The 27,396-nt window shown below is 51.4% G+C and overlaps 4 protein-coding genes across 4 annotated transcripts; 1 reads left to right on the top strand and 3 right to left on the bottom strand.

Moving 5' to 3' along the window:
- Window positions 1–2,280: 2,280 nt before the first annotated feature.
- On the bottom strand, window positions 2,281–3,712 carry MIND_00630400 (uncharacterized protein; the record flags this gene model as incomplete). Its single annotated transcript, XM_037363043.1, has 3 exons — window positions 2,281–3,077; window positions 3,124–3,507; window positions 3,553–3,712. 3 exons carry the CDS (start codon window positions 3,710–3,712, stop codon window positions 2,281–2,283), a joined length of 1,341 nt encoding a protein of 446 aa, XP_037220964.1.
- Window positions 3,713–12,415: 8,703 nt separating this feature from the next.
- Window positions 12,416–13,732, bottom strand: MIND_00630300 (uncharacterized protein; the record flags this gene model as incomplete). Its single annotated transcript, XM_037363042.1, has 3 exons — window positions 12,416–12,844; window positions 12,894–13,360; window positions 13,411–13,732. 3 exons carry the CDS (start codon window positions 13,730–13,732, stop codon window positions 12,416–12,418), a joined length of 1,218 nt encoding a protein of 405 aa, XP_037220963.1.
- Window positions 13,733–21,139: 7,407 nt separating this feature from the next.
- MIND_00630100 (uncharacterized protein) lies at window positions 21,140–22,512 on the top strand (the record flags this gene model as incomplete). The annotated part of the gene is made up of 3 exons (XM_037363041.1): window positions 21,140–21,485; window positions 21,534–22,009; window positions 22,057–22,512. 3 exons carry the CDS (start codon window positions 21,140–21,142, stop codon window positions 22,510–22,512), a joined length of 1,278 nt encoding a protein of 425 aa, XP_037220962.1.
- A 3,563-nt stretch (window positions 22,513–26,075) lies between these two features.
- On the bottom strand, window positions 26,076–27,096 carry MIND_00629900 (uncharacterized protein; the record flags this gene model as incomplete). The annotated part of the gene is made up of 3 exons (XM_037363040.1): window positions 26,076–26,101; window positions 26,150–26,874; window positions 26,921–27,096. 3 exons carry the CDS (start codon window positions 27,094–27,096, stop codon window positions 26,076–26,078), a joined length of 927 nt encoding a protein of 308 aa, XP_037220961.1.
- Between the last annotated feature and the right edge of the window lie 300 nt (window positions 27,097–27,396).

Genomic DNA, 27,396 nt, shown 5'->3' with positions numbered 1-27,396 from the left:
CAACACTTGACTTGCGGAGAGGGCCAATTTTGGTGTCGAAATGGACATCCTCGTTGCGTTCCAGTTGCCCGAGTAAGTCGTCGACCACCGCAGGCTGGTAGGATGCCTTCATCGACTGCTTAAACGGGCGGTTGATCCCCACGTCAAGAGGCTCTGCATCGGTGGGCTTCTGCGAAGAGAAGTAAGTGTCGATGTCTGTATGGTGAGTCGAAGCGCGTTGGAATGGCAGCTTGGATGCCAAGAAGGTCTTGACATTCACATTGTTGTCGAGAAAGAGCTGTTGATAGATGGTGGAGTGTAACCGGAGTGATTTGAGACGCTGGCTTGTCAGCGGCATCTCGTCTTGGGCTGGAGGATGCCACGTATCGATGGTGGAATGTGGTGGGAAAATTACGAAAATTTTCGCATGTCACGTCAAGATGTCGGATCATACGAATAGATATTTTCGTATCAAATGTCACGCTAAAATTGGCATTCGAAACGAGTAAAATACTACAGTATCCCTAATCTGAGTCCATACCCCCATCATCACTATCAGTTGAGTGTTCAGTCTCTTGTGACCTAGATACTGTCAGACAAGCAGTTTCACAGGTATTTCTCTTGGTTCTGCCAGCTGCTAAGCTTGTATTGCCAGTGAGAGCAAGAGAGACAGTAGGAAGGGTGCTGGAGGCCTTTTTGGGTCTTGGACGACCCCATTTTCAAGGAGGTGCATCATCAGCAGAGGTTGGTGAGTGTCAGTGTTTGGTTGACCATGATGAGTAAGTAAGATGCAGGTCCACTGCTACGACTATGTTTGTAAGTGGCACCACGACCACATCCTGACCTGGCATGTGTGAAGCCCTGGTATCATCATTAGCCTCAGTGTTGTCCCTACCTATCCCATGGCCTGGCAGCTTCTTGCTTCCACCCTTTGATTCCCGCAAATGCAGGGCAAGTTCATCATGTTTCAAGGAAAACATGATGGGATGGTTTTTCGGGCTCCAGCGTGATGTTTGAGCCCTGTGCAGCAGGCAGCTGAGCTTGCAGACGTGCAATGATTATGTCCTTGTCGCCGTCCGCGTTGGACGCGGACATGGCGTCAGCAGAGGGAAGCTTTCAGTGTGTGACGTGCCGCATCAGTCACTAAGCTTAGGTAATAACTTTTGCCTGCCCATTGAATAAAACTTGCCCACTGAATTCCAGTGTGCAGGGCAGAAAGATATGTATATTTATAATTTCTTAATGTTTTGCCCGCTGGTTTGCCCACCCTACCGTGAACTCCCCTAATGCACCGGCACTGCAGCCTGCCAATTGCCCACCATTCCAATACGTTTTCCCTACAAAAACAATTGGGTTAATCTTTGCTATAGCATGCGGCATTCAGTCATGGACCGAACACCGGGGCTGAATGCTGCACCAATATGGGCTCCAAGCGGCCAGCGCCCTTGCTCATGCAGAATGATAATACACAAGCAAAAATATAAAATCGACTGCGCTCATTTCTGAACACTACACCAAATAGTGTTTGCATGCTGGGATGGAGCTTAGAATACATCCTCCCCACCTAAAATTTAAAAAAATCCTCCACTTTTGTTCCCATTCCTCGAGGTGAGTATTTAACCGCCGCTAGGTTGGCGGGTCTCCATAGCAGCAGCCATCACTGTCGGCCTATTAATATTTAGGTATTTGGCGCCGGCTAAGCCATTCAGGCCCATTCTTAGCAAGAAACCTGGCCCAGATTCTACCGTGTGGCGCGCACTGAGCCCGAGGGCACAATCTTCCTGCGTTCATCCCAATCATCCATCCTCTCCAAACACACCTCAGGCTACCCCCCCCCTAATGTCTGGTAGGGCTAAAGTACCCCCCCTGTCCCGGACCCTAAGAGGTACCTTCTCCATGGGGTTACTCCATGCAGGCAGGGTTTACCCAGAGCCTGGGCAAACCCAGGGTATGTCACGTCACACCAAACAACGCATTTCGACCCGGGCTCGGTGCAGCGCGGGCGCGGGAAACGCGTCGTCCGCAAGGAACGCCAGGAGGCGGCACACCCACGCGTGCACCTCCATGCCCATCGGCCCGGAGCGCGGCGGCCACGGGCCACCGCATCGCCGGCCGCGCCTTGCGGGAAGCAACGCACCTCGCGCACACAAGACGGCGGGCCGGTTCTGACGAATTGCACGAAAGACGAGTTGAACCAGATTAGAGCGGTGGCGGTAATTCGAGATAGGAAGGATAGGTACTAGTAAGTAACAATTTATAAGAAAAAAGGCCCGAGTCCACACAACGAAACCCACACTGCCGTCAGTCCCGGCTATACCCCGGCGGCAGCTCCTCCACTACGACGGCCACCTCCGGGGACACCCCCGGACGGTAGCGCACGCCGCTGTCCTGATGCTGCTGGACGACGGTGACCACAGGGGGCGACGCCGCGCGCTGCGGCTCGAGCTTCGTATTCCCGGCGGACGACAGGCGTGAGGCCGAGGGCGTAGCATCGGAGCGGCCGCTCTCGCTTCCAAATGGAGGAGAGGAGTAGCCTCTGGCCGGGCCGTCGTACAGCCGGCTTGGCGTGCCGGCACTGCGCACGCTCGGGCCGCTTCCGTATCCGCTGGCCCGCGCGCCGGCGTCGCTCATCACCCACGGTTGGGGCTCCATCTTGTCCCTCTCTTCTCTGGCAACGTGGCGTCTACGTCGCCAGCACACAGTACCCAAGAGGAACAACAGAAGGGCGCCTACACCGCCCGCGACGCCGCCGGCGATCGCGCCGACTGGACTGGCTTTGTGTAAAGCGGGCCCGGGCGTGGCCGTCGCCCGGGCGCCGGCGCCGGATGAAGACGACGACGGGCTGGAGACGACCGCGTTGGTGACGTAAAACGCGCCGACGGGGAGCGGCGCGTGGCCCGCGTCGCCCTTGTACGTGACGACGAGGTTGTGGACGGCGGGTGTGAGCCCCGTGGCGGACAGTATGACAGCATTGGCACTGGCATTGCTGGCCGCGAGCGCAAACGTCTGTGGTGGGGAATCGTCGATGGTGTACGTGCCCGTCGTGGGGGTGCGAGCGAGCTCGTTGGGGATGTAGCCCATGAGCACGACCTCCGTTCCTTGCCTTAGTCAGTCTTAGTAAGCGTTGAAGGGAGCAGCACACACCGTGGAAATTGATTGCCACCTGCGCGCCCTTTGTCGTTGTGAGCTGCTGCGCGCCCCACGCCTGCCAGCCCGTCCCGAAGCTCACACTCGCGTCCGTATTTGGATACTCCACCACCGCGCCGTCCACGTCCCACGCCCCGTCCGCTGGCGCGTACAACACGCTATCCACATAAACCGGCGTGCCCCGCGTGTGCACCGTCAGCGCGAGGCTGTGCGGGCCGGGGCCGCCGACGACGTCGACGCTGCACAGCGTCCACCCGTTCTCGACCGCCGGCGTGCCCGAGGCGATCGCGATCCCGTCGACGGTGCACGCCCAGCTCGGGTCACGCGTCCCATCCGCCAGCGTCGTCACTTTCGTAGGCCCAGCCACCGCCACCGACGTGCCTGTCTTACACGTCAGACGACAAAACAGGCAGGCAGGGCACGCACCGTTGAACACAAAACTCAGCCTGCTCCCGTCCGTCGTCGTCACATGCGTCGTGTTCCTATACACCGGCCCAAAGCCCCCCTTCGCGACGTTCGCGGCCGCCCAGGTCGCGGCATATTCGATAGCGGCCGAGGCATCGTCCACTACTATGCGGCGCGCCATTACAGGTGCATCGAGGTGGGGAGGAGAGAAATAGTCGATGAATGGGCCGTGTCGTGTGATGTCGTGCCGCGTGGACGTGGGCGCCGTTCGACATCTCAGCAACCCTCCAGGCCCAGCCCGTCGGCGCGTCCCATCGCCCGTCCCGTCGCCGGATCGCCAAGCACCGCGCAGCCCGAGGCTTCGCGGTTGGCCATCGCGCGGGGAGGCAGTGACGGCGGGAGGCAACCCGCTTCAGAGCACGTGCATCAAGGATGGTCCGTGCGGCTGAGGACGAAAAACTGGATTTGTCACATAAACTTACACAGCTCATGAATATGACATCACGCATAGCCTCAGCTAGCAGCCTGCAATGTCTGATAAAAAGGAACCACCACGCATACGTATTGGCCGAATGACAATGACAGGGAACGCCAACAAAGCCAGCAGAGCCATCTAGCCTCATTTGAACAGAGCACCTATTACCCGTACCCACGTGCCTGGGCCTAAGTACCCGCGCCACCTATATATACACTCCAGAGTTTACTGTCAATTCAGCTTCCGAAAGTTGATAAGAAAATTACTAGTTCTTGCACAAATTTTTATTTTGCAGAAAACAAGTGGTTTCCGCAAAGCGAAAACTGTATGTAAACTGGTTTCTATAAGTTTGCAGAAACCACTTGTTTTCTGTAAAAATGAAATTTATACAAAAACTAATATTTTTAGATCAACTTCCAGGAACTAAATTCATGGTAAACTCCGGAGTGTATATGCATCAGATACCACAGCGCAAATGGTTCATTTTGCACAGCTGCAGTCAGAGCTTGATGATGAAACATCAGAAATAAACAATCCAGAGGTGTAGTCTCGAACCAGACGTTTATGGAAATCGGATCACCTAATGTCAGTAATTTGATGGACGGTGACCTCACCAGAACGTCTGGGGCAATCTAATTGATGACACCCCCCATCGAGTCACACCCTGCAAAATCACACTTGGAATTTGAGCTCACATTGGGGGGGTGGCCATCCAAAAGTTCATAGAGAGGTAGCTAATTGTGAACCAAAGTGTTGTCCATAAAAAAATGTATCATGCAATGTTTTGGGGGGGGGTGAAAACCTAATGGTTGTGATCAAACTGTGACTTGATGGGGGGTCTTGTGATCGAACTGCCCCAGGCGTTCTCAGAGAGGTTTCATCCATCAATTTTTACTGATTTTGTGATCTAGCTACCAAATATGGACGAAGGTCACGCTCTCTGAGAACGCCTGGTTCGAGGCTACAGAGGTGTGTACTAGTAGAGCGAGTATAGAGACTAACAAATACACTGATAATAATTTCCTTTCCCAGACACTACTAAGCCCCAAGGCCATAGAGTGCTTGTTCTGACAGTGATGGACCCAAGGTCTCTAGGGTCCTATCTGGTAAGGGCCCTAGAGGCCCTAGAATAGGGCCCTGCACACCAGCCAGTCATAGCTAGGGCCCTAGGTATGGCCCTATCCCTTATCTTATCTAATAAATAAATCAAATGAATCCTATCAAAATTATTTAGTGCTCTCAAAATAAGACAGTCCTATTGCTATATAGCTTCCCAGTCCAAACAAAGAGCTATATAAGCTTTACAAATTGTGTTTTACTCAGCTGATGTGTCTAGAAATGGCTCTCAACCATGACTATACTATGATATTCAATTATTTTTGAGCCATCAAAGTGTTTCCTTTTTGGGGGATAGGGCCCTAGCAGAGGCCCTATTTCTAAGGTGATAGGGCCAGTAAGGGCCCTGCAGGGTCTGAGGTACCCAAATAGGGCCCCTAGGGCCATCACTGTGTTCTGAGGGTTGTCAGTAAGGGCTCCAAGCCTTCACTGTCAATCCGACCGCTTGTGCCATCTTATCTTATAAGTTATATTATATTTGTAACTTTGTTGCCAGTCTAAATTATTGGATATATATCCAGAAAGTTTTTGTCTGGCCCTGGGAGCCCCTCCCCCCATCTCATGGGAAATTCAAAGCGAGAGTAATGGGACTGGGACTGGGACAATCTTACCAAGCAACCATGAGGCCCTCATTCAAATGATCTGGAATTTCTCTCGACAACTCACTGACGATTCCCGAGACAAGGTCGCTACTAGGACGACTGGGCAAGCACCCGCACGAACACCTCCTCGGTATGCTTCACAATCGCCCGCACCGCCACGTCCGACGGGCTGTACCCCTTCATCTGCGTCCCGTTCAGCACGCCCTACGCCAATCTCTATCAGCTCTCCGTCCTAAGAGAGCAATTTGCACGCACCTTCTTGTCTCCCTCCCCAATACCCTCGCCCTCCATAAACGTCTTGCGACTGAGCACATCGCCGTACCGGTCGCGCAGCTCGAAACCCAGCTTCGCGTCAAACAGCGCCCAGACCATGTGCTCGCCCGGCCTCGGCGGGCGGGACGGCGTTGATGAGGCACGGATGCCGCCGGACGAGGTAGTTTCCGAGCCAATTCAACGGCGCGCCAGGGAAGGTGGGGAGGTCGAACGTGAGCGCGGAGGTGAGGACGGTGCCCGGGTGCGCGTGGATGAAGGATATGGTGGGATGTTCTGCGGCGAGATGCTAAAGTAGCTTTAGAATCTGGTAATGAAAGAAGGGGACAGACACACAGCGAACCAAGCGTCGGTGTATGCATGACTCGCCATCATGCCCTTCCAACACGTGCTAAACGCGCCCTTGCGCGGCTTGACCGTGTTGCCCAGGTCGGCGAGGTCGACGGTGGCGGTGAACCCCGCCCCGAGAATCGAGATCACGCGTGCAGGCTGGGCCGCCGCTTTTCGAGGAGGGGCATAAGCGTCGGTCGTCGCGATCAGCGCGCGGTAGTAGTATCTGCATTAAAACTCAGCAAAAGGTTCGGTATGAATGGACAAAGACCACACACCGCACAAGGGGGGTTCAAGATCCGAATCACGGATATAGGGTCGGAAAGTTTTTTTCCGACCCTCCGGGGACCCCCCCCTCCCCCCCTCCTGCCATATAGGGTAATATGTTCCCACGATTAGCATCATGTGACCACTGATGCGATCAAAAATTGGCATAAAAATTTAATCTTTGTGAAACTTTTTTTTTTTCAAAAAAATTTATGTATTTGTATATGTATATGTGTAGGTATCTATATACCTGGAACCCTTAAATACATATGGCAGGCCATATCACTGTTCAATATGTTCACCTCTCATCCATTACCTGATGATGGGCCTGTGATAGGGTGTGCTATCCAGGCTCATGGGCCCGAAAGTATATAGATATAAGTATGGGGGTTGTGAACTATAGAAATGAGAGTGTATGCACTATATTTTCAGTGTCTTTACACCCATATAAGGCCCAAATCTTTTATATATAAAAAGTTTTTTTTACCCCCTGGGGACCCCCCCCCCTCCCCCCTACCCCATGTGCCTGATAAGGATCTTGAACCCCCCTTGACACCGCATGTGCAAATGCAGATCCAGCCCCTCGCTCGTGACCCCCGCCTGCGACAGCGAGTTGTACCCCGCATTGAGCACCAGGTACTCGATCCTCTCCAGGCCCCTTTCCCTCAGGAGCGCCGCCACCGCCTCGCACGCACGCTTCGTGCCCGCCAGCCGCGAGACGTCGCCCTTCACAAACTCCCGCAGCGGCTGCGGGTCAACATCTCTCGGGCGAGTCAAGCCGGCAAGCACACCCTTGTCGTCGCGGCCGACGATGATGACGTGTACCCGCCCGGCCAGCCGCGCGCAGAGCACCTCCGCGATGCCCTGCCCGATGCCGGACTCCGAAGACGACCGCTACCGGTGATGAGCTGTCAATATGACAACTGGTGAATAATGCCAGGAGGGCTCTATAAATTCATTTTGAAGCACAATAATCATGCCATATATATAGAACTTCCAGTAGAATTGTTCTAGACTTTAGATCTATTCCAGAAGGGACCAGCCGAGCGGTCTACACAGTTCTAGACCTATTCTAGACATAGACCTGGTCTAGAAACTGAACCGAATAGGTGGTAACATGTCTATATTTGGCAACTCTGAACCAGGACCTATATTAGAACATTCCAGAAGTCAGGACTAGAACATTCTAGAGGCGGATCAGCGGATCAGGTCACGGTGTCACACATTACATAATTATTTCCAGAGCAGTATATAAGGAGCCCTGTAAATTAGATAGAATAACAAGGAAACCTCTGGCGGACCTCCTGATTGTGACGGCTACCAGTGTCACATCAGTTAGGTTTAGAGGGGAAAGTTTCAAACCAATACAATCAGTGTCTCCTGATTGTGACACCACCACCGTCACATCAGTTGGATTTCTTTAAGTGCAAGTGCAAGTGCAAGTGCAAGTGCAAGTGCAAAGTGCAAAGTGCAAGTTCAGGTTTAAGTGCAAAGTGCAAGTTCAAGTTCAAGTGCAAAGTGCAAGTGCTAGGAGAGTAGAGCCATATTGCTCCTCTCAAATATCAACTCCTCACCCAACAACTGCTATTGTTCTGTTCATCACAGTGAAAACCTCAATACAAGCTTTTACAACATCCAATTACAACTGATATCAATAAGAACATCTGAATCTGTTAGCCGTTTCCTGCGGCTCGAACCCCGAACACAAACCGCACAAAATTAGGATTTGATTAGTTAAGTTGAAGGTCCTGGTGATCTCCTTGATTGCTCATTTTCTACGTGTATTATCTGGAGCCCACCGCGAGGGGTTCATTCAGATAACTACCATTGAATCAGTTCCCAATTGTTGTCAACTTGTTGTTTTCACTTGCTTCTGAGTATCTACTCAGAAGTCCTATCCATAGCTCAGTCAAATATCAGTGGGCTATCAAACATGTGTAACAGATCTATTGATACGCAAGTTAACACTGGAGAGACCAACATCTCCATGTCCGCAACAGAGGCTGAAATAGCTCAAGAATCTGCTTTTGCCCAAGTTGCATCAGTACCAGTTTCAAATGATTCACGAAGTCAAGAACCTGAAGCATCTGAAACCATCTCAATTGATTCAGATAGAGTCAAAGATGACTTGAAGATCAAGGCATTTCATCTTCTAGCTGAATCTAGTCAATTAGGTTTTCCACCTACCCTAGTCCCAGCTTTGGTTCAACCCAAAGCAAATATGAGAAAACTTCAGGCCCAAAAGTTTACACAAAGATGTTATTATTGTGAGCACATAGGTCACTTTACTAGAGAATGCCCTCAGAAGATTCAACATATCCATAATTCCTGGATTAGATTGGATCACAGAGGAAAGCTTCAGCTTGGTGATGGTCAGTACTTACCATCTGGAAATGAACCACTGGCTTGGAGAGTCCAACATTACTGGACTGCTCACTGAAATATGCCTATCTTGACCCTTCTTGAATATTTAATTTATTTCATTTATTCTTTACTGATTTAGATGATTTATGTATGTTTCCCACTTTTAGTGTCTTCTTGACCCTATGCAATTGTAACTTACTATGGACATATGCTTCTCTTTTCCTATGACATACTTATGTCTCACTACAAAGTTTTGAATGGAAGCAAGGAGATAGGTGAAAAATGTCTTAGCCACTGGCACCACACAATTTGTTTAACAAACTAGTTGAGTTAGATGCATTAGATTTCAGAACTCCGGGCAATATAAAGTGACCACATCACAGTTTTGTACACTTTAAACAACAAAGATGCATGATCCCTACTTGAACTCAAACATCAATCAAGCAACCCAATTGCTTGGATGAAATGAGTATGATCGTCTAGTTGTGACTTCAGAGTCAATTGCATCTAAAGTCCTGGCAAGACAGTAGACAATGTAACAAGTTGTCCGTGTCTGAAAAGAAAAGGTATATATATGGTCCCAAGGGGTTGATGGGAACGGCACTGAACGTAGAGGAAAGTTGGCCCTTATATAGGGCAAGCGAATGTGCTGACTAACAAGCACGGGACTCGCGACATGAGTCAGACAGAAGGGTCTAGAACAAGGCCCCGAGCTTCGGAGAAGAACTCGTGGGAAGACAGGTCGGAATTCGGAGCGACCGCCCGGACTAGTCCAGAGACAAACTGGACAACGAACGTCCGCGATGGCAGCCACTGTAGCACCAATATATTGAAAATGTTGATGTACACAGCGTAGCTATGACCTGTCGTCCGTGACGCGCCCGCGAGTGCAAACGGTAGTTTGTGCACAACCGTCAACGGCCAGCATATTGGGATCGACCTGCGACCACGGTCCATCCCGCCCTCAACCCCACAAGCCTCGCAGCGAACCAACCGAGAACCAGCCGGATCGCGAGTGGCTAGTCAATTGAAGAGAGCTGCCCAGAACGGCGGAAATCGCAAGAAATCTTGCGCGTCACGGCCGAGCGATGACGAGGCCATCCAGCCACGAGGAGCGCCGGAAGCGAGACGCACCACAACCAATGAGTGGGGCCACCGGTAACAGACAGCCGAACGAGCGACACGAGGCTCGTGCTAGTGGTACAGGGACAGGGACAACGAAACTCACCTGAATCCCCGCCACAAGCTACACCAAACAGCGAGGAACCGCCGTTCCCCGTTCCCCGCCTCCAGCTCCTCCCATCCCACCCTTCAAAGTGCACCCATTCAATAGATAGGAAGCTTGGACGATGAAGCACCGTCAGGACGACAAAATACACGAGTAGTCACGCGCGCTTCAAGCGATGACGCGTCGAACAATGACGCGTCACCCAAGTGCCGAGTGGAGTGGGCCAGCGAGAAGCGCTGCCCGACGCGCCAAGAGAGGCGCGAGGTCGTCGCCAGAAGAGCCCAGAACTAGCACACGAGGCTCGTCGAGTCGCAGGGCAGGGGAGAGGTCCTCGAAGAACAGTGTGGTGGTGGTCAAAGAAGCAAGTGTGAGAACGTTGATCGCAAACGGACCGAGTCCGCCCGGTGACCGACGATCCGGTCGGATTAAACCGAGATCGCCGACGAGATTAGATAGACTGCTGTATGGCAGACGAGGCAAGCCGATAACGACGATCTCTGGCTTAGCCCCAACGAGATAATGACGATTCAGCAACAATTGAGCTTAGATAAGGAAGATAAGGCTCAGATAAGCGAGAACAATAGAAATAAAAGGGTAATAAGCCAACAATGGCAGCGGGGAACGTGATCAAGCATGGCTGATAAGTCGGACTTAAGTCAGAAAAGGACGATAAAATTCAAGAAAACTGTGGATAAAATTCAGAAAAATCCAGGAAAGTTCTACAAGCTTGGTATACACAGAAAATATATATAAGTCCAAGGAATTCAGACTCTATTAAAGAACATATGGTTGTGAAGAATTATAGATCTGGAGAGAAGAAGGAACACAGATAGTCAATCATCACTGTAGGGGACTGGAACTCAAATGTTCTTGCATGGCATAAAACAAACCCAGTGAAAAATGTAGCTGGAAGTGAAAAAAAATGTAGTCAAAATATTATTGCTTCAGATGACCGAGGACGGTCAATATTTATAAAAAGGGGAGATGATGAGCTGTCAATATGACAACTGGTGAATAATGCCAGGAGGGCTCTATAAATTCATTTTGAAGCACAATAATCATGCCATATATATAGAACTTCCAGTAGAATTGTTCTAGACTTTAGATCTATTCCAGAAGGGACCAGCCGAGCGGTCTACACAGTTCTAGACCTATTCTAGACATAGACCTGGTCTAGAAACTGAACCGAATAGGTGGTAACATGTCTATATTTGGCAACTCTGAACCAGGACCTATATTAGAACATTCCAGAAGTCAGGACTAGAACATTCTAGAGGCGGATCAGCGGATCAGGTCACGGTGTCACACATTACATAATTATTTCCAGAGCAGTATATAAGGAGCCCTGTAAATTAGATAGAATAACAAGGAAACCTCTGGCGGACCTCCTGATTGTGACGGCTACCAGTGTCACATCAGTTAGGTTTAGAGGGGAAAGTTTCAAACCAATACAATCAGTGTCTCCTGATTGTGACACCACCACCGTCACATCAGTTGGATTTCTTTAAGTGCAAGTGCAAGTGCAAGTGCAAGGCGTGCAAGTGCAAAGTGCAAAGTGCAAGTTCAGGTTTAAGTGCAAAGTGCAAGTTCAAGTTCAAGTGCAAAGTGCAAGTGCTAGGAGAGTAGAGCCATATTGCTCCTCTCAAATATCAACTCCTCACCCAACAACTGCTATTGTTCTGTTCATCACAGTGAAAACCTCAATACAAGCTTTTACAACATCCAATTACAACTGATATCAATAAGAACATCTGAATCTGTTAGCCGTTTCCTGCGGCTCGAACCCCGAACACAAACCGCACAAAATTAGGATTTGATTAGTTAAGTTGAAGGTCCTGGTGATCTCCTTGATTGCTCATTTTCTACGTGTATTACCGGGATTGGGGAGTCCGCGGGAGCGCTGGTGTGGGTGGAGTTGAGGGTCTTGGCTTGCGCAAAGGAAGGCATAACAGCATAGATGCACTGCGCATAATTATACGAGACGCGCGGAAGGCAGCCGACAGGATGGACGGAGGAAGCAAACGCTGATTGGGGGATTGGTAATACGATCATGCCAAATCATGATCACTGCATACCGCGACGGGCGAACGCAGTGCGTGGCAGTAATCTCCCCTGAATCTGGTACTTACTCAGTCACACTCATCTCCATGATTCTGCCAGCTGGGTAGCAAATGTGGGAGAGTGGTAGCGGTACCACTCGTAATAACCTTGTCATAACTAGTCACATGGATCTCAATACCCCGAGAAACTCGTCTGCGCATCCCACACCCGCCCAGCCACCTCCGACCACTCCACCCTCCCCGGGCCCGCCCCAGACGGGAAGCGCGCCCAAACCGCGGTGACCCACGTCTTCTCGAGCCCCACCGCCCCAACAAACACGTCCGCGCCGAGCTCGAGCCGGTCCAACTGCGGGAACGCGGCCATCAGCGCGTCCCCGAGCTTGCGCCGGTCGCCGGGCCGGGTGAGCTTGAGCGGCGCCGGGGGCGGGGCCGGCGCGGGTGCGTTGCGCGCGCTGCGCCGGGTGGGCTCGGCCCGGGCGGGCGGGTCGGGGTCTTCAAAGAACGTGATCTGCGTGCGGTGAAATTGGAGCACGAGTTTGCGCAAGCTGGGGAAGCGTGACATAATATGGTGGAGGGACGGCTCGTCGCGCCGTGGCTGGCTCTGTCACGATAAATCAGACGAAGGTTACGGTAAAATGTCGACCACGCACGGTGCCAGTCTCGGTGATACACAGCCGCTCAATCCCGGGCACCCACTTCGCGATTGCGGTCATCATGTCGGCGGTCGGCACGGCCGAGCCGGGGTCGCGCACCAGCGACAGGCTCGTCAATGTCGCCACGTGCTGCGCTAGGAAGCGCAGGCGCTGGACGTCGTTGAACGTCATGTATAGCTGCACGTTCTGCAGCTTCCACCCCTTCACGGCCGGCTGCACCGCCTCGAAAGCTTTCGCCGTTATGGACAGCGAGACGACGCTGGGCAGACAAGACAAGTCCGGAGGGTGTTTTACGCTGCAGTTCGGGAGGGATATCGCGGTCAGATTTTGTGTGGCGAAGAAGCGCACAGCGGCGACGGCAATGTTGTGGGAGGTAAACGGCGCGACGACGGTGAAGTGGGTCAGGCGGCAGGAGAGCGCGGTGAGGAGGGGCCATAGCTGTGGGTCGTCCTTCACCGTGATCACTATAGTATAACAAGGTCAGTCCCATTCACGAGCGATGCAAACGACGCACGGTAATCCCCAGCTTGCAACACGTGCAGTTGCCTCAGATTCCCGCATCGCTCCAGCGCTGACTGGAGTCGTGCCGCATTCGAGGCCGGAATCTGTCCGTTCGGCAGCGCGATAGTCAGAACACGCGCCTCCTTCCCCTTTTCCGAGCCTATAATGGCACTGCACCACCCCTTTAGTCCCTCTGCCCCAACCGACGCGCTCCGGTACAGCGCCGCCTCGGCCACGCCGCGCAGCGCCTTGGACAGGCTGCACAGCGCCACCAGCGTGCGCTGCGGGACCTGGGAGAGGATGAGCAGCGCGACTTCGGGCGGGAACACGTCCATGGTGGTGGTTGAAAAAAGAAGGTCGGCTGACGTTGTCGATCATTGTGATCCGCCGATTAAAAGCGTGATCGCTGACGCATTTGTCAGCGCCGCGCCACGCCGTGAGGGATCGGCGGGGCGCTCAGGCGTAAGCTTGTTACGGCGACGAATCAGAAAGGCATTCCAGCGCTAGCGCTGCTGCACGTTGGCTGCGCGCTGCCCGCCGCATGCATTGCTTTGAGTTAAGCTTTGAGTATGCTGCACAAGCTCCTAATAATAAAACCGACTTCGGCCCACAATATCAGGCTTATGAACTAGAGAAGTCCGTCTGCGCATCCCACACCCGCCCGTCCACCTCCCAATTCTCCAGGATTGCCCCCGACGAGAAACGTGTCCACACAGCCGTGATCCACCTCTTCTCCAAGCCGCCGGATACGTCCGCGCCGAGCTCGAAGCGCCGCAGTTGCGGGCCCGCGGCCATCAGTAAGTCGCCGAGCTTACGCCGGCTCGGCCCGATCCTCGAAATAGGTGTGTTGAGAGCGGTCGAACTGGAGTACGAGCTCGCGCAGGTTCGGGAAGAGTGGGAGAGCGGCGATAAAGGCCGGCTCTTCGCGCTGTAGTTGAAAAAATGGAGGACCGTTCACGCACCGCACCGACATCGGCGACACACAGCCTCTTGCAAGATGCCGGGGACGAACTTGGCGAGCATGTCGGCGGTCCGGACCGCCGAGCCGTAGTGATGTACGATCGAAAGGGATGCGAGCGTGTCGGCGTGCGTCGCGAGGAAACGCAAGCGCTCCACATCGCCGACCACGCTCATATGCAGCTGTACATCCCGTAGTTTCCACGCCGCCGGCGCGGGCTGCACCGCCTCGAAACCTTGCGCTGTAATTGCGAGCGAGGTAATGTTCGGCAAGGACTGCCATTAAGATCTTTGGGCTAGTGAACAAGGAGCTGAACGGCGCGACGGTGGTGAAGTGTGTGAGCTGAAAACTTGAGGGAAGCGCAGCGAGGAGCGGCCACAGCTCCGGGTCGTCCTTGACCGTGTCCACTTGGGAGTAAGGATAAGTAAGAAATCCGCCGGCGGGTGACGAGTGACGCACGATATTCCCCGGCATGCAGCACGTGCAGCTGCTTGAGGTTCGCGCAGTGCTCCAACGCCTGCTGTAGACGGTCTACGCTTCGCAGCGGTATCCGGCCATACGGAAGTGAGAGCGTTAGGGCATGCGTCTCCTTTCCCCGGTCCGAATCGGTAATCGCGCTGGCACCACCCATTTAGCGCTTCCGGCCCGACGATTACCGGCGCGTGGTACAGCGCCGCCTCCACGATACCCCGTAGCGCCTTCGAGAGGCCACATAGCGTCACTAGTGTGTGTTGTGGCACCTGGTAGAGGATGAGCAGGGTGACTTCCGGTGGAAATGCGTCCATGTCAAGTGGTGGTGTCAGGAAAAGAACGTGAAGTGTTGATCATTGATTCATTCTGATCCGCCTTTCGTAGCCGCTGCCTCAAGGCAATTGTCACACGGGCAAATACAGCTTCGCTTCTACCATTGCATCTCCTTTCCCCTGCCTCATGGATACCCAGCCACTCAGCTTATCCGCGCCAGCTACCATCCTTCCGCCGCCGGAGCCAGCGCTAGCGCCGTCTGAATCGATACCGGCCTCCGAGTCGTCGGCGCAAATCTTCTCGCACGCGAGCAACTTCACCGTGACCGGCGGGAGCTTTCACGCCGTTAGCAACACATCGTACCACACCCATATTTCAACGGCGGATCTTGACGACGGCGACGAAGGTGCGCACCGTTTGCCTCTGATCGCCAGCGATCGTTCCCGACGCACCTTACAGATTATCGGCGGATCCGATGGGGCGATATCAATCTGCGACACCTTCTCCTGCGGTTCACCCCAGACACTGACTCTGAGTCCGTGGCGAGTGTTACCAGGTCCGGCCCGACGACACGCTCAATGTACGCGGCCAAGGTGTACGGCTCAACCTCGGATATGTCCGTCGCTATCTACGAGGGTGGCGACGCACAGCAGGTGTGTGGACCTGGGCTTTTCCTCTCACAGACAATACTCAGGCAAGAAAATATGTCAGAGGTGGATCAAGGCTATTAAAGAACACAGTGCTATTTGGTATGACTTGCCCTTGTTACCCCTCCCATTTTTCATAGCCTTCCAGTCACCCAGCTGTCTTGCAGTTGTTTGCAGTATCGAGTCGCAAATATGGGGCTATCTATGCAGCAGTGTTCCATGATGGTATGGAGAATGCAAATTATGCAGCTGGAAAATATGTGATTTTGTTCTTAGATCTTGTAGCCCCAGAGCATATGTTTCATCTTGCAGGATCATCTATTTGTGCCATGGTTTACTACCAGTGCTATCTGGTAGGTTATGTCTGCCATAATTCTATCATTGCTTTCTTAATTTACAACATAGATAAGGGAATCCCAAGTAAGTTTATTATATAATACTTTTTCTTCTAAGACTAATATATAGAAACTTCTACATTATATATATCCAGAGCCCAACTACTACCGCAGAATATTCAGGGAGATAGTATGTATACCCTTTTTCTTGTCATGTACTTAGTCAAAGTGCTATTGTTTAGCCGTCAACCTGGTTTACCTATTGGATACGTCTCTCAACACAATGTCTAACAATCGAACTATTTCCCACAAAGCCCACCAAGTTGATGCCATGTCGTTACATGTCATATCCTGCTTCAACAGCTTACCCAGTAGTTTATCCAGTTGCCCTCAATCTCCCAGACATGGTCCAAACAATATCTATTGAATCTTTTTTGCGTAACATGATGTGGAGACTTAACCAAATTGAACAGCCACTTGATATATCTCAACTAAGCAATCTGCCTTGGCCCCCTGCACAGCTTGTGGTGTTAGAGGCTAGTACCAATAAATACAGAGCTATAGCAAAATTACCCTGTGTATATCAGCAGGGGGAATGGATTAAGGGCTCCTTCAGATGCCCATGTTGGCAACCCCTTGACAAAAGAGTGGGATGGTTACAGTTAGTATGGCATATGGTCCCTGGTATTCATTTCTAATTTATATTAAATCAGGTTTGAAACAAGTAGCCCATGGCAGCATGACATACCTTTTAAAGTGAACTTTGGTACTGAAACTACACGGATTAACTGGTTTGATGAGGAATCTTTCACATGGCTACCCCAGGCACTCTATATTTTTAAGGAGCTTGGAGTATCCAAAAACCGACATGAATACAGTATGTAACATTACTTGACAAGATTATATATACTTATGCTAACAAAGTGGTTTGGATATGTGTCACATGTACAGTGGAACTCAAATTTGATGTTGAGAATCCAGGAATCAGAAGAGAGGACAAAGCATATTTGAATCTTTGTCCATACTCGGCATTCCTTGATGGTTCCAAATTCCAGATGCCTGAGTGCATTGCTTATTGGTCTCTTGATCCTGACGGAGAGCAGCCAGTAGATACAGCTACAGGGGGGCTCCCTGCACTTGAGATTACATTTTCTTCTACAACCATCTCTTGGGATGATGAGATATATGATACCCTTACCCAGTTTTTCACTTTAAAAGGATTTGATCCTTATTCATTGGAGGTAGCAAACCACCTTGGGATAGAGCAGTGTATAATAGTGGATCAGCCCCAAAGAGAGTCTAGTCTCATCTAGTATCAAGCAAATAGCAAGGATATCAGTGAAACAGAGCTATAGTATGTTATTATAAGCACAGGAAGCCAACTGGGATTATATAATCATGTTGGAGAAAGGGAACAAATTGACAGTATTTACCAATTTCCATGATTTGTCTATCACTTTTGTTTAAAGTAGAAAGAAATACTTTAAAACAAGAGTGTTCTTGATTACAGCCATATTGCCAATATGATGTGTTATAGTTGTGTGTATAATGGAGAATTCTTAAGTGCTGTTGATAAGCTATAGTCTGGGACAGACTAGGAAACAACCAATTTTGTTGATTTTATTGCTCAGCATATGTCTCGGAGTTGACATGAGTCCTGAATGGTCAACTAGGGAAAGAACCAGTTGAAGTATATTAGATCATACTCTGTGATTGTGAAGTCTAGATTAAGAAAAGTTTGCAGAGCCTGTTTCTCGCTAGGAACTATCCAATCCTATGCAAAATACCTAAAGGTAGTGTATGACAAAAGGCATATTTGGTTTGGCACATGTTAGGGACTTGAAATTTACTTTTCTCAGATAAGGGAAACCCTATCTTCACTGTTATTGGCGACCGACATCATTGGAATACTGTAGTGATAGTATTTAGCCTAAAACTAGGAGATATACTTAGGAAATATATTTCATAGTGCTTCTTGCTTGCCTTCACTCGCCAACTGGCATCCTCTGAATTGGTGTTGTTTATGACACCTAGGCTACTAGGTATAGCCAGGAGGCTATGTACACCTAGAACTTTGGCCTAGCACTTCTCCCTAGGCTAAAGCATTATTTTTATAAATATATACAGAAAACCACTTTTTTGCTCGTTTCATGGGTACAGCACACATCTAAGAACTGGCATAAGTCCCAAATGGCCGGTTAGGGAGATATCTGCGAGGAGGCATTTCGACTCAACCGTTGTTGATAGCAACTGGCTATTTAGAATGATCCCTAGAACAACCAAAACAACAGCAGAGCCCAAGCAAACATAGAGGATCTATCCAATCCTTTATATATACTAAAAGGGAGTATAAACCAAAAAGGCATATTTGGTTTGGCGCGCCTTGGGACTCGAACTCAGAACGCTCCAACAAAGGTTCAACCAGGCTTCGAATGGATCAATCCCTGACAGTATTGGAACACGGTTTTGGAGCTTATGCAAGGATAAGAGCATGTGGAGGTGCGGTTAAACGGGAAACATGACTCAGTGGAAACGAGGGGCTTGGCTGCAGATTGCGGCGACCTTAACCCGCAATCGTCCAACCAAATGACTCAACAATAGATTGTGATTCTCTTGTTGTAGGAGTTGCCCAGTGGTGTCTAGTGGTTAGCCTCAAGTTATGGGTATCAATGGAAAGCTAGGAGGTGGAGCAACACGATGATAACAACAATGGTTAGCAGACCGTTCATAAAAACGCATAGACGGTTGCAAGAAAGGAGGATTTACAAAGGTCATTGACACCAAACACATGTTACCGGTCATCTAGACCTGGATTTTCGACTCTAGGCCTTATGACGAAACGAAACCTTACAAATTATGCATATGGACCATCATTCTGTTGTGGCGATTTACCTGATCTTATCATTTTCTGTTTAGTATTTATATCTCTGTCCTGTATTGGAGTGATTCACGGATTGCCCCGCATTACTAGGTGCATCTGGAGATCTAGCTTGTCAATATCATCTTGCTAGCTCTTTCATTCAGTAAAAAGGCATTGTGATTGAAGGGTTAAGGGTTCCGGTTGCCGTATAAAAGAGTTTTGGTTAGCGTACACTTGGTTTCGGTTGGCGGTCGAGAGTTTAAGGCAGTTTGTTGCTGATCCAAATGAGTATAAACAGTTCTGGGCATCGTATTAGCGTTTTCCTATTGTGGGATTTCGTCTATAGTACACTTAAGAACAACCACAAAATGAATGTTTAACAAGATTTCATTTGATCTACCCTACAACCTTGCACATCCGTGTACAGGCTCTGTTCCCAGGGTTCTGCACTTGTATTAGGAGACGGTTATTGGTGGTTATCGGAATGGTGTTGCGCAGTTATAGCTTGAGCAGAACGGCTGTTCGTCTTTTTGTTTTTGGGTTTTAGTTGTGTAGTGTTGGTCTCATCTTTGGCCTCCCACCTGTCATCCACCCTCATCAACGTGTCACACCAGCCCTCTGGCACCGAAATATTTCGGTGTGTCACAACATATTATTCAAATGCCAAATGTCAGATGGCCATCAGAGTATCAAAATTTTTCTAGTGGCCGCTGAATATACCAAATTTCTTCAGCAGTCACACAGATTACCAGGCAGCGCTGAAATTTTCATTTCAGCACCAATATCACACAGTTTTTCACCACCGAATTGAATAAATTATTACAGTATCATCTGTTTTAGGCTGCTGGAGTATATTATCCCCCTTATTGACTCTCACACCTTCAAGTGTTCACTTATCCATGGGTATCATGGATATAGAAAGTTCTATCTGTATCTGTATCTATACGGATAAAATCCGTGTATCCGCATGGATTGCACCTATCCGTGCCATTCCCTAATTATTATTAATATTATATTATGTATTACATAACAGTTTATCACATCATTGATGCTATATTAATCTAGATAATGTCATGGTTTGGGTCAGGCTGATCGGGTTGCGGGCCGCGCGCCCGCGTGGGGCTATTCAGGCCTGACGCCCCCCCACGCTCCTCGAACTCCCCATTCCTCCAACCCCTTCCTTTCACCCCTATAAGTCCTACGTAGTGCCCATCCAATCCGCCCTGGGACCTGGCACCCATCCGATCTTATCCCTAACATTACAGTGTATAAAGTTGTACCTACAAGCTGTAGTTGCTAGGCTAATATTGTCTATTGTCTGGGCTAAAACCCACTCTTTTGTGCTCCTCAAACCTCTTTGAAGTTAAACAACCCAACGACCCGATATGGCCCGAGCCCAACACTGACAGATAAGATGATTCTAGTCTAGATTACTGGGTACACCTAGGCTAGCTACATTTACTATCCTAAGCAATACATTTCCTAGGTGCACCTAAGCCAGGAGGCTAGTTCTTATAGCTATAGGTGATAGATAATCAGTGGCAACTCAAAAGCACTACCAAGGAACTGGGAATCTGAACACTTGATTTGTGCCAGGAGAGTTGGGACAACCACTGCTGATGCTAATTAAATGCACAAGATACAAGTTATGAGTGTCATTATAAGGGCAACCCCGGAGGCTCCCACAAGAGTCCTAGCAGGCTAATAATTGTATTCTCAAGTGGCAAAAATTTCCCTTTATGGAAATCTGGCATCACTCCATATTACAGTATATACAGTATGGCATGGGTACTGAACAGTGGCTATTGATAAAAGTTCCTTATTGGAATCCATATTATTCACCTTTATTCAACCTCTACCTATTTGACTTAGCAGAAATTTGCCTTGAAGTTCAGAATTATTCACCCCCCCCCTTTTCCATACATCATTCACCACTTAGGTAATTCTGAGAACACTGGAACTAAATTTTTCGATACATTCTTCCTAATTTGGACCAAAGGAAACCCCAAGTACTACTGCAGAGTTATACAATCATATGCTTGATGCATACTCCATCTGAAAAGTTTCTCTAGGAAAAAAATTGACTTTTGGATATCATATTGAACTCTTCTGGACCCTGCAGTTAGACACCTATTTATGATTCAATCCGATGATTCGATCAAAATGACGTTGACCGTCGGCCTTCTTTTTTCACCACCATGTCTGCGTCGCCGCGTTTCCCGCAAGAGGTCGTCCGGCTCATCCTCTGCCACCTCCCACAACAAGAGCTCGCGACGATGTGCACGCTGTCAAAGACACTGCGCGTAGTCGTGGAAGCGGCGCTGTATAGGACGGCGGTGGTTGGTCCGAAAGCGCTCGCGGGCTGGTGTGGTGCGATTCTCGATTCAGAGCCGGACTCGGGGCGGGCACGGGAGACGCGCGTGCTGACGCTGGCGATGGCGGACTGGCTGTTCACGGGGAGCGCGAAAGAGCAGCTGCAGCGCGCGCTGGGGGCGTGTGTGAATTTGAGACAGCTGCACGTGGTGTTGCAGGCGGGGCAGTATTGTGCGTGCGTGGCCAGTCTAGCAGATTCATAGATACTCACCGTCGCAGTCATCACGGCCAAGGACGACCCGCAGCTGTGGCTACTCTTCGCTACTCTGCCTTGTCAACTCACACACTTCACCGCCGTCGCGCCATTCATGTCCCAAGCCATTTCCGTCGCCAGCACGCGTTTTTTCGCGTCTCCCGCCGCGCAAACCCTCACCGCGCTCTCCCTACCCAACTGCTGCCCGGAAAACACTCCCGACTTATCCTGCCTACCCAACATCGTCTCGCTGACCATGACGGCGAAAGGCTTCGAGGCCGCGCGGCCTTCAGAGAAGGGGTGGGAGTTGCAGAGTGTCCAGCTGTATCTGACGTTCAATGACGTCGCCCGCTTGCGTCTCCTCGCGCCACATGCCGCGACACTGACCAGCCTAGCACTCGTGCGTGACGCGGGCACCCCCGTGCCGACCACCGACATGCTGGTCGCCATCGCACAATGGGTGCCGGGCATACAGCGGCTATGCATTACGGAGACAGGCACCGTGAGTGCTAACTTGCCAACCAGCCTATTCTCACTCATTCTTGCCAGATCCAGCCCCGGCGCGATGAGCCGGTACTGCACACCGCCCTGCCACTACTCCCTCAACTCCGCGAGCTCGTGCTCCAATTCCACCGTGCCCAAGCCACCTTCTTCGTGGACCCCGACCCACCGGTGCCTCGCCGGCCCCGCGCTCTCCCAATCCGGCGCAGCACCCGGCATACCTCCGCGCCGCCCGATGCTCCGGGCCCGTCCGGTCCGGCGCCGCTCAGGCTCACGCGGCCTGCGGACCGGCGAAAGCTCGGGGCCCTGTTGATGGCCGCGGCCCCGGGCCTGCGCCGCTTCGAGCTCGGCGCAGACGTATTCATCGGCCCGGTCGACCCGCGGCTCGCGCAGAAGTGGCTTACGGCGGTGTGGGCGCGATTTCCGTCCGAGGAGGAGAGTGTGCAGCACTGGGAGGTGCGCGGGCGGGTGTGGGATGCGCAGAGCAGTTTTTCGGTGTCTTGATGTAGATGCAAGTCCAATGGCTAGTTTCTTTTGGGATAGTGGTAGTGCTTATATTTATGCCCTAGTATCCAAATCAAGACCTTAGCGAGATGATGCTCAGTCACCATCGGTCCCATGGTGCAGGCGTGGATGTCTTGTTCACGACTGATCAAGCCATTACGCCTTACCAGCTTCTTTGCAGCTGCGGCAGCACGACGCGTCGCCTCAAGTCTTCTCGTATGCGAGGGGGCATCACGATAATTGGCGGGACCTTTCAGGCGGTAAGCACGTCGTGCAATATGCACGTTTTCACGCAGCTCATGTAAAGGTCGCAAACACAAATTTCCCCATCTGCTGACTCAAGACTCGCCCGGGGTAAGTGCAGCTGCCATCCCTCATGGCGAGGGTTCTCTCCCTGGGTTTATTGAGAGCTACTGGTAGTAGCGCCCGGGCGTCACCGGAAGAGGATAGTGTCAGACAGGCAGTGAAGAGTACCCGAACGGCGTTGAGGCCCGCGTCAAACCCAAGTATTTTAATATTTATCAACTACAGTAGTTAGTGGTATTGTATGTACTTGCTTCAACTTGGAGTTGAAGTGACTTCTATGTGTTCGACAGTTCAAGTGCCAGGGTTTGAAGTTTCCGGCGCAGTTCAAGTTGCAATTGAATCACTCGATCGAAAAGACAGCACTGATCGGCGAGGAGGCGTCATCCCTTCAAAGGCCGGTTCTTCAGTAGGTTCTTCTTCATCGTCAAGGGTTAGCCCTACAAATTGACTATATTTGTAGGACTTCTGCCCAAAATCCTCGTTTTAGCCTATATGCGGCAATCACTGTTACGTGACCACACTTGTTTCCCTTGCTTCCTCCGCCCATCATAGCTGGCTATTCGAGTATCTTGTCGACTGTGGCAGCGTCCTGTCGCCTTCCCGTTCCGCAGCAATATCATACGATGCCCGTGTCCGATTTAAACGTTCGCGTTTCTCAAGGTCCGACGAGACTGCTACACTAAGAAAACGTCAAATCGAAGCTGTAGACTCGGAACCACAACTCGCGCGCCCACGGCCGGTCCAAACGGCCTTTAGACTCCTACCAAGCTGCGCAGAAGCGAATAAAAAGTGTGGGCGGAGTTGGGCGGAGGTCGAACGCCTGAGCTGGACATGGTCTCCGACAACTTGAAGTTGCACCTGTCGGCCTTTTTGTTAGCCTTTTGTGGGGTTTCTACTGCCCAGGACACGTTTAACTGGTCGAAGGTGAGTTTTATTGTGCTCATTCCTTGCCAGCAACGCTAATAAATGTTTTTTTCTTTTATCCAGCTCACACCCAGCACGAATCTCTCTTGGGTGCCCTGCGACTCTGGCTTTGAATGTGCGCGCCTGTCCGTCCCGCTGGACTACTCCTCGCCGTCCGCGGGCACCGCAGCCATCGCGGTCATCCGCTTTCCTGCCCAGGTCGCACCTACCGACCCCGCATACCGGGGACCTGTCTTGTTCAACCCGGGCGGCCCGGGAGGGAGCGGCGTGGACGGTCTTCTCAAGATTGCGCCAGCTTTTGCGAGCATCGTAGGCCCGAACTTCGATTTCGTCAGCTTCGACCCGCGAGGTAATTCTCCTCCCCATTTTTTCTTCTCCTTGAATTTCTACTAAAATCCACAGGCGTCGGCGTCTCCACTCCCGCTGTATCCTTCTTCAAGTCCGGCGTCGAAAATGCATTGTGGACCGCTGGGGAGCTGCCGGCCTCGCTCAATTCTTCCTCCGACTCGACGGCGCTTGCGCGGGCTTGGGGGCTGGCGCAGATCCAGGGCCAGGTCGCCGCTGACAGAGATTCTTCGGGAATTCTGAAGCACCTCACGACGGACAACGTTGCGCGCGATATGCTGCTGATGACGCAGAAGATGGGCTTCGACAAGCTCAAATTTTACGGACTCTCGTATGTGACTTGTCTGTCTCCTCAGGCAGACTCAAACTTATTCAATGCGGTTGCTTTAGGTATGGTAGTGTCATCGGCGCAACCTTTGCGGCACTCTTTCCGGTAAGCATCTTCGAGAAAACCAAGTTTTTTGATACTTAATTTGGAGGACTCGGACAGGATAAAATCGAGCGCATGATTCTAGATGGCAAGTATTATTTTTTTTCTACTCTCCTTCCTATCCTGACCACGGACGGTTTTGCAGGCGTTCTTGATGTAGACAGCTGGTATCAAGGTACTTACTTCAATCCCCGTTGTACTCTAACCAATACCTAACTTGCATGTAGCCAATCTTACCATTCAATCGACTTCCACCGATGCCGTCCTGGAGACTTTCTTTGTCGGGTGCGCCGCCGCTGGTCCCGCTGGCTGCGCCTTTGCCCCCCTCATCAGCCAGCACGTCCCAGCAAATTTCCGACCGACTAACAGCACTGACCAACGCGATCCGCAAGCGGCCCGTTCCGGTCGTGACGCCTGCGGGCTACGGGCTCGTCGACTACTCCCTTCTCCGAGCGACGATCTTCAACACGCTCTATACGCCTTACGACTCGTTCTCTGTGCTCGCGCAAGCCCTTGCCGACCTCGAGAAGGGGAACGGCGCCCCGCTGTTCGCGATGCTGGCACAGCCGGTATTCCAGTGCGGCGACGATACGAGCGCCGCGGAGTCTGAGACGGGTGTGGACGTGGCTGTACAGTGTGGCGATGCGGTGGAGGTGACGGATACGTTGGAGGAGCTGGAGGCGTTCTACGCGAACGCGGCGAAGGTGTCGCAGTTTTCGGAGTTCTTGATTGGGCAGAGCAGGGTCACATGCAGGTTCGGTGTATCCTCATCTTGATTTGCTAACTTTAATTCATTCAGTGGGTGGAAAGTATATCGAGAAGACCGGTTTAAAGGACCGGCCAGAGCCGCAAATACAAGTTCGCCGATTTTGTTTGTCTCGAACACAGCCGGTATGCAGCCATGAAACAAGATAAGCTATACTGATGCATTTTGAATCTAGATCCAGTAACGCCAAAGGCGGGGTAAGCCTCCTCTTTCCTGATAAATCATTCTTGCCGATCTGCTTAATAGGGCGCTCAAAACACTGGCCAACTTTCCCGGTTCGGCGATACTGACTCAAGACTCGCCTGGAGTAAGCACTCTTCCTTCGAAACCCAACACAACTTGAAAATACTAATAGCATACCTCGCTGACCGCGACGTCCTTTTGCACGCTGGGCTACCTTGCTGCATACATGGTCAACGGTACCCTCCCGCCGCCAGGAACGACGTGTTCCGTAGACGAGACACTCTTTGGAGACAACTCTGATGCGGGGATTGGAGAGAACGCTGTCAGCGGAGGAGCAACAACTCGTGCGGTTGCTACTGCGCAACAGGAAGATCTTCGAAATATAATCAGGGATGCTCGGGAGGCGTTGTGGCCAATGTCCCCTCGCAGGAGGTTCTAGTAATAAGACTACACAATGTCCGTGTAATATGTACATTGTACATGTGCTTCAAGATACTAGTACTTGTACCGAAGTCAGCGCTAGCCTGCTTCAAACATCTTAAGGGCCATAACGCATTCCTGATGATACTTGTCGACGGTCTGCTACGAATTGGCAGAAGATATTCAGTGCTAAGAAAACACCGACAACGCCAATGCTTAAGAAACATTCAGTAAAGCAGAATGAAATCGGAAAGTGGACCCACGTTCAACGTCTCCCCTCGCCTTTCTTTCCACAAACACATCGGCCTTGTCCCAGTATGTTTTCCTCCCTGCAGCTGGGAGCATCGCCCCCTCGAACCACCAGCCATAGTCAACCAGCACGAGACGCCGATCGCGCAGCGGGCTGGTGCTAGGCGGCGAAGGGTATTTGAGCTCGAGAAGCATTGCCAGCGCGCGAACCTCGGTTTCGCCCGGAGAGATGCAGCACAGCACGCGCAGCTGCGGACACGTGCGCCGATTAAGCAGCGCAGTAAGAAGGGCATCTTCGGCAGCCGGGGAGTGGTGGTTGAGCGCCAGATGAGTCAGCGCCGGGAACCCACCAACAAACGCCGCAAGGCGGGTTGTCTGGGTGGGGGCCAGCTCGTCAAGGAGTTCTAAATGTGTCACATGTGGGAGGTGCGGATACGCCTCCGATTCGTCTGGGAACGCGTGGGTGAAGGATAACACCAGTCGCTGGAGCCGTGGGAGCTTCTGAAGTAGGAGAGGAAGCCCCTGTCCATACCCACTTCCAACTGGTGTGATTGCTACGTGCGTCACACGGACACAGCAAGACAGGAAGGAGGCTAAGTCGAGTATGGCGTCGGGCTCGTAGACGATTATTTGGCGCACTGCAGCGATACATGGCGGGGGGCGGGTGTGTTGGAGGTTGTGCAAGACTACCGCGGAGGGTTTGTTGATTTCGATGGATGTATAGAGTAGCGGCTCTATCCTGTGAGCATTGTGAGCAGAGCCCACATAAGAAGGATTGTCCAGACCAGTCGCAAACGTGGTGCGCAACGCGCAGCAAAGCCGGGATGTCCCGACGATTTGCCAGCGCTGCTAGCTCGAATATCTCGCGCTCAAGCTCCAGTGGTAGACGCGGGTTGCCGATTATTGTGCCCTGCCCTGCTGGGCGGAAGAAGGTCTGCACGAAGCTGCCCAGGTACATCATGGTCACAACCAGAGTCAGAAACGGTCAGGTGACGAAACCAAATTTTATCACATCAAACTTTAAATCAGTACAGTATTTCAGGGCGCCGGCGTGCGCGTCGCGTTCAACGACGCCGCGACATCCTCAGTAAACGTCTCCGGCTGATGTGGGTCCCCGCCAACGTTCCACACCTGCATTGCGGGTCAGCTCAGCGTTAAACGGTGATCATAATCAGTGAAGGACTGACGCAGTATATCTTAGCTTGCGCTGAGAACCCATTAGCACCACGAAATGTAAAGCTCCTCGCGCTCACTATCTGTG

The sequence above is a fragment of the Mycena indigotica genome (genome assembly GCF_014461135.1).
Source record: "Mycena indigotica strain 171206Taipei chromosome Unknown Mind.scaff0005, whole genome shotgun sequence".
Taxonomy (NCBI): Eukaryota; Fungi; Basidiomycota; class Agaricomycetes; order Agaricales; family Mycenaceae; genus Mycena; species Mycena indigotica.
The sequence above is the reverse complement of the archived record's forward strand: the minus strand, read 5'-3'. Positions and strand labels throughout refer to the sequence as shown.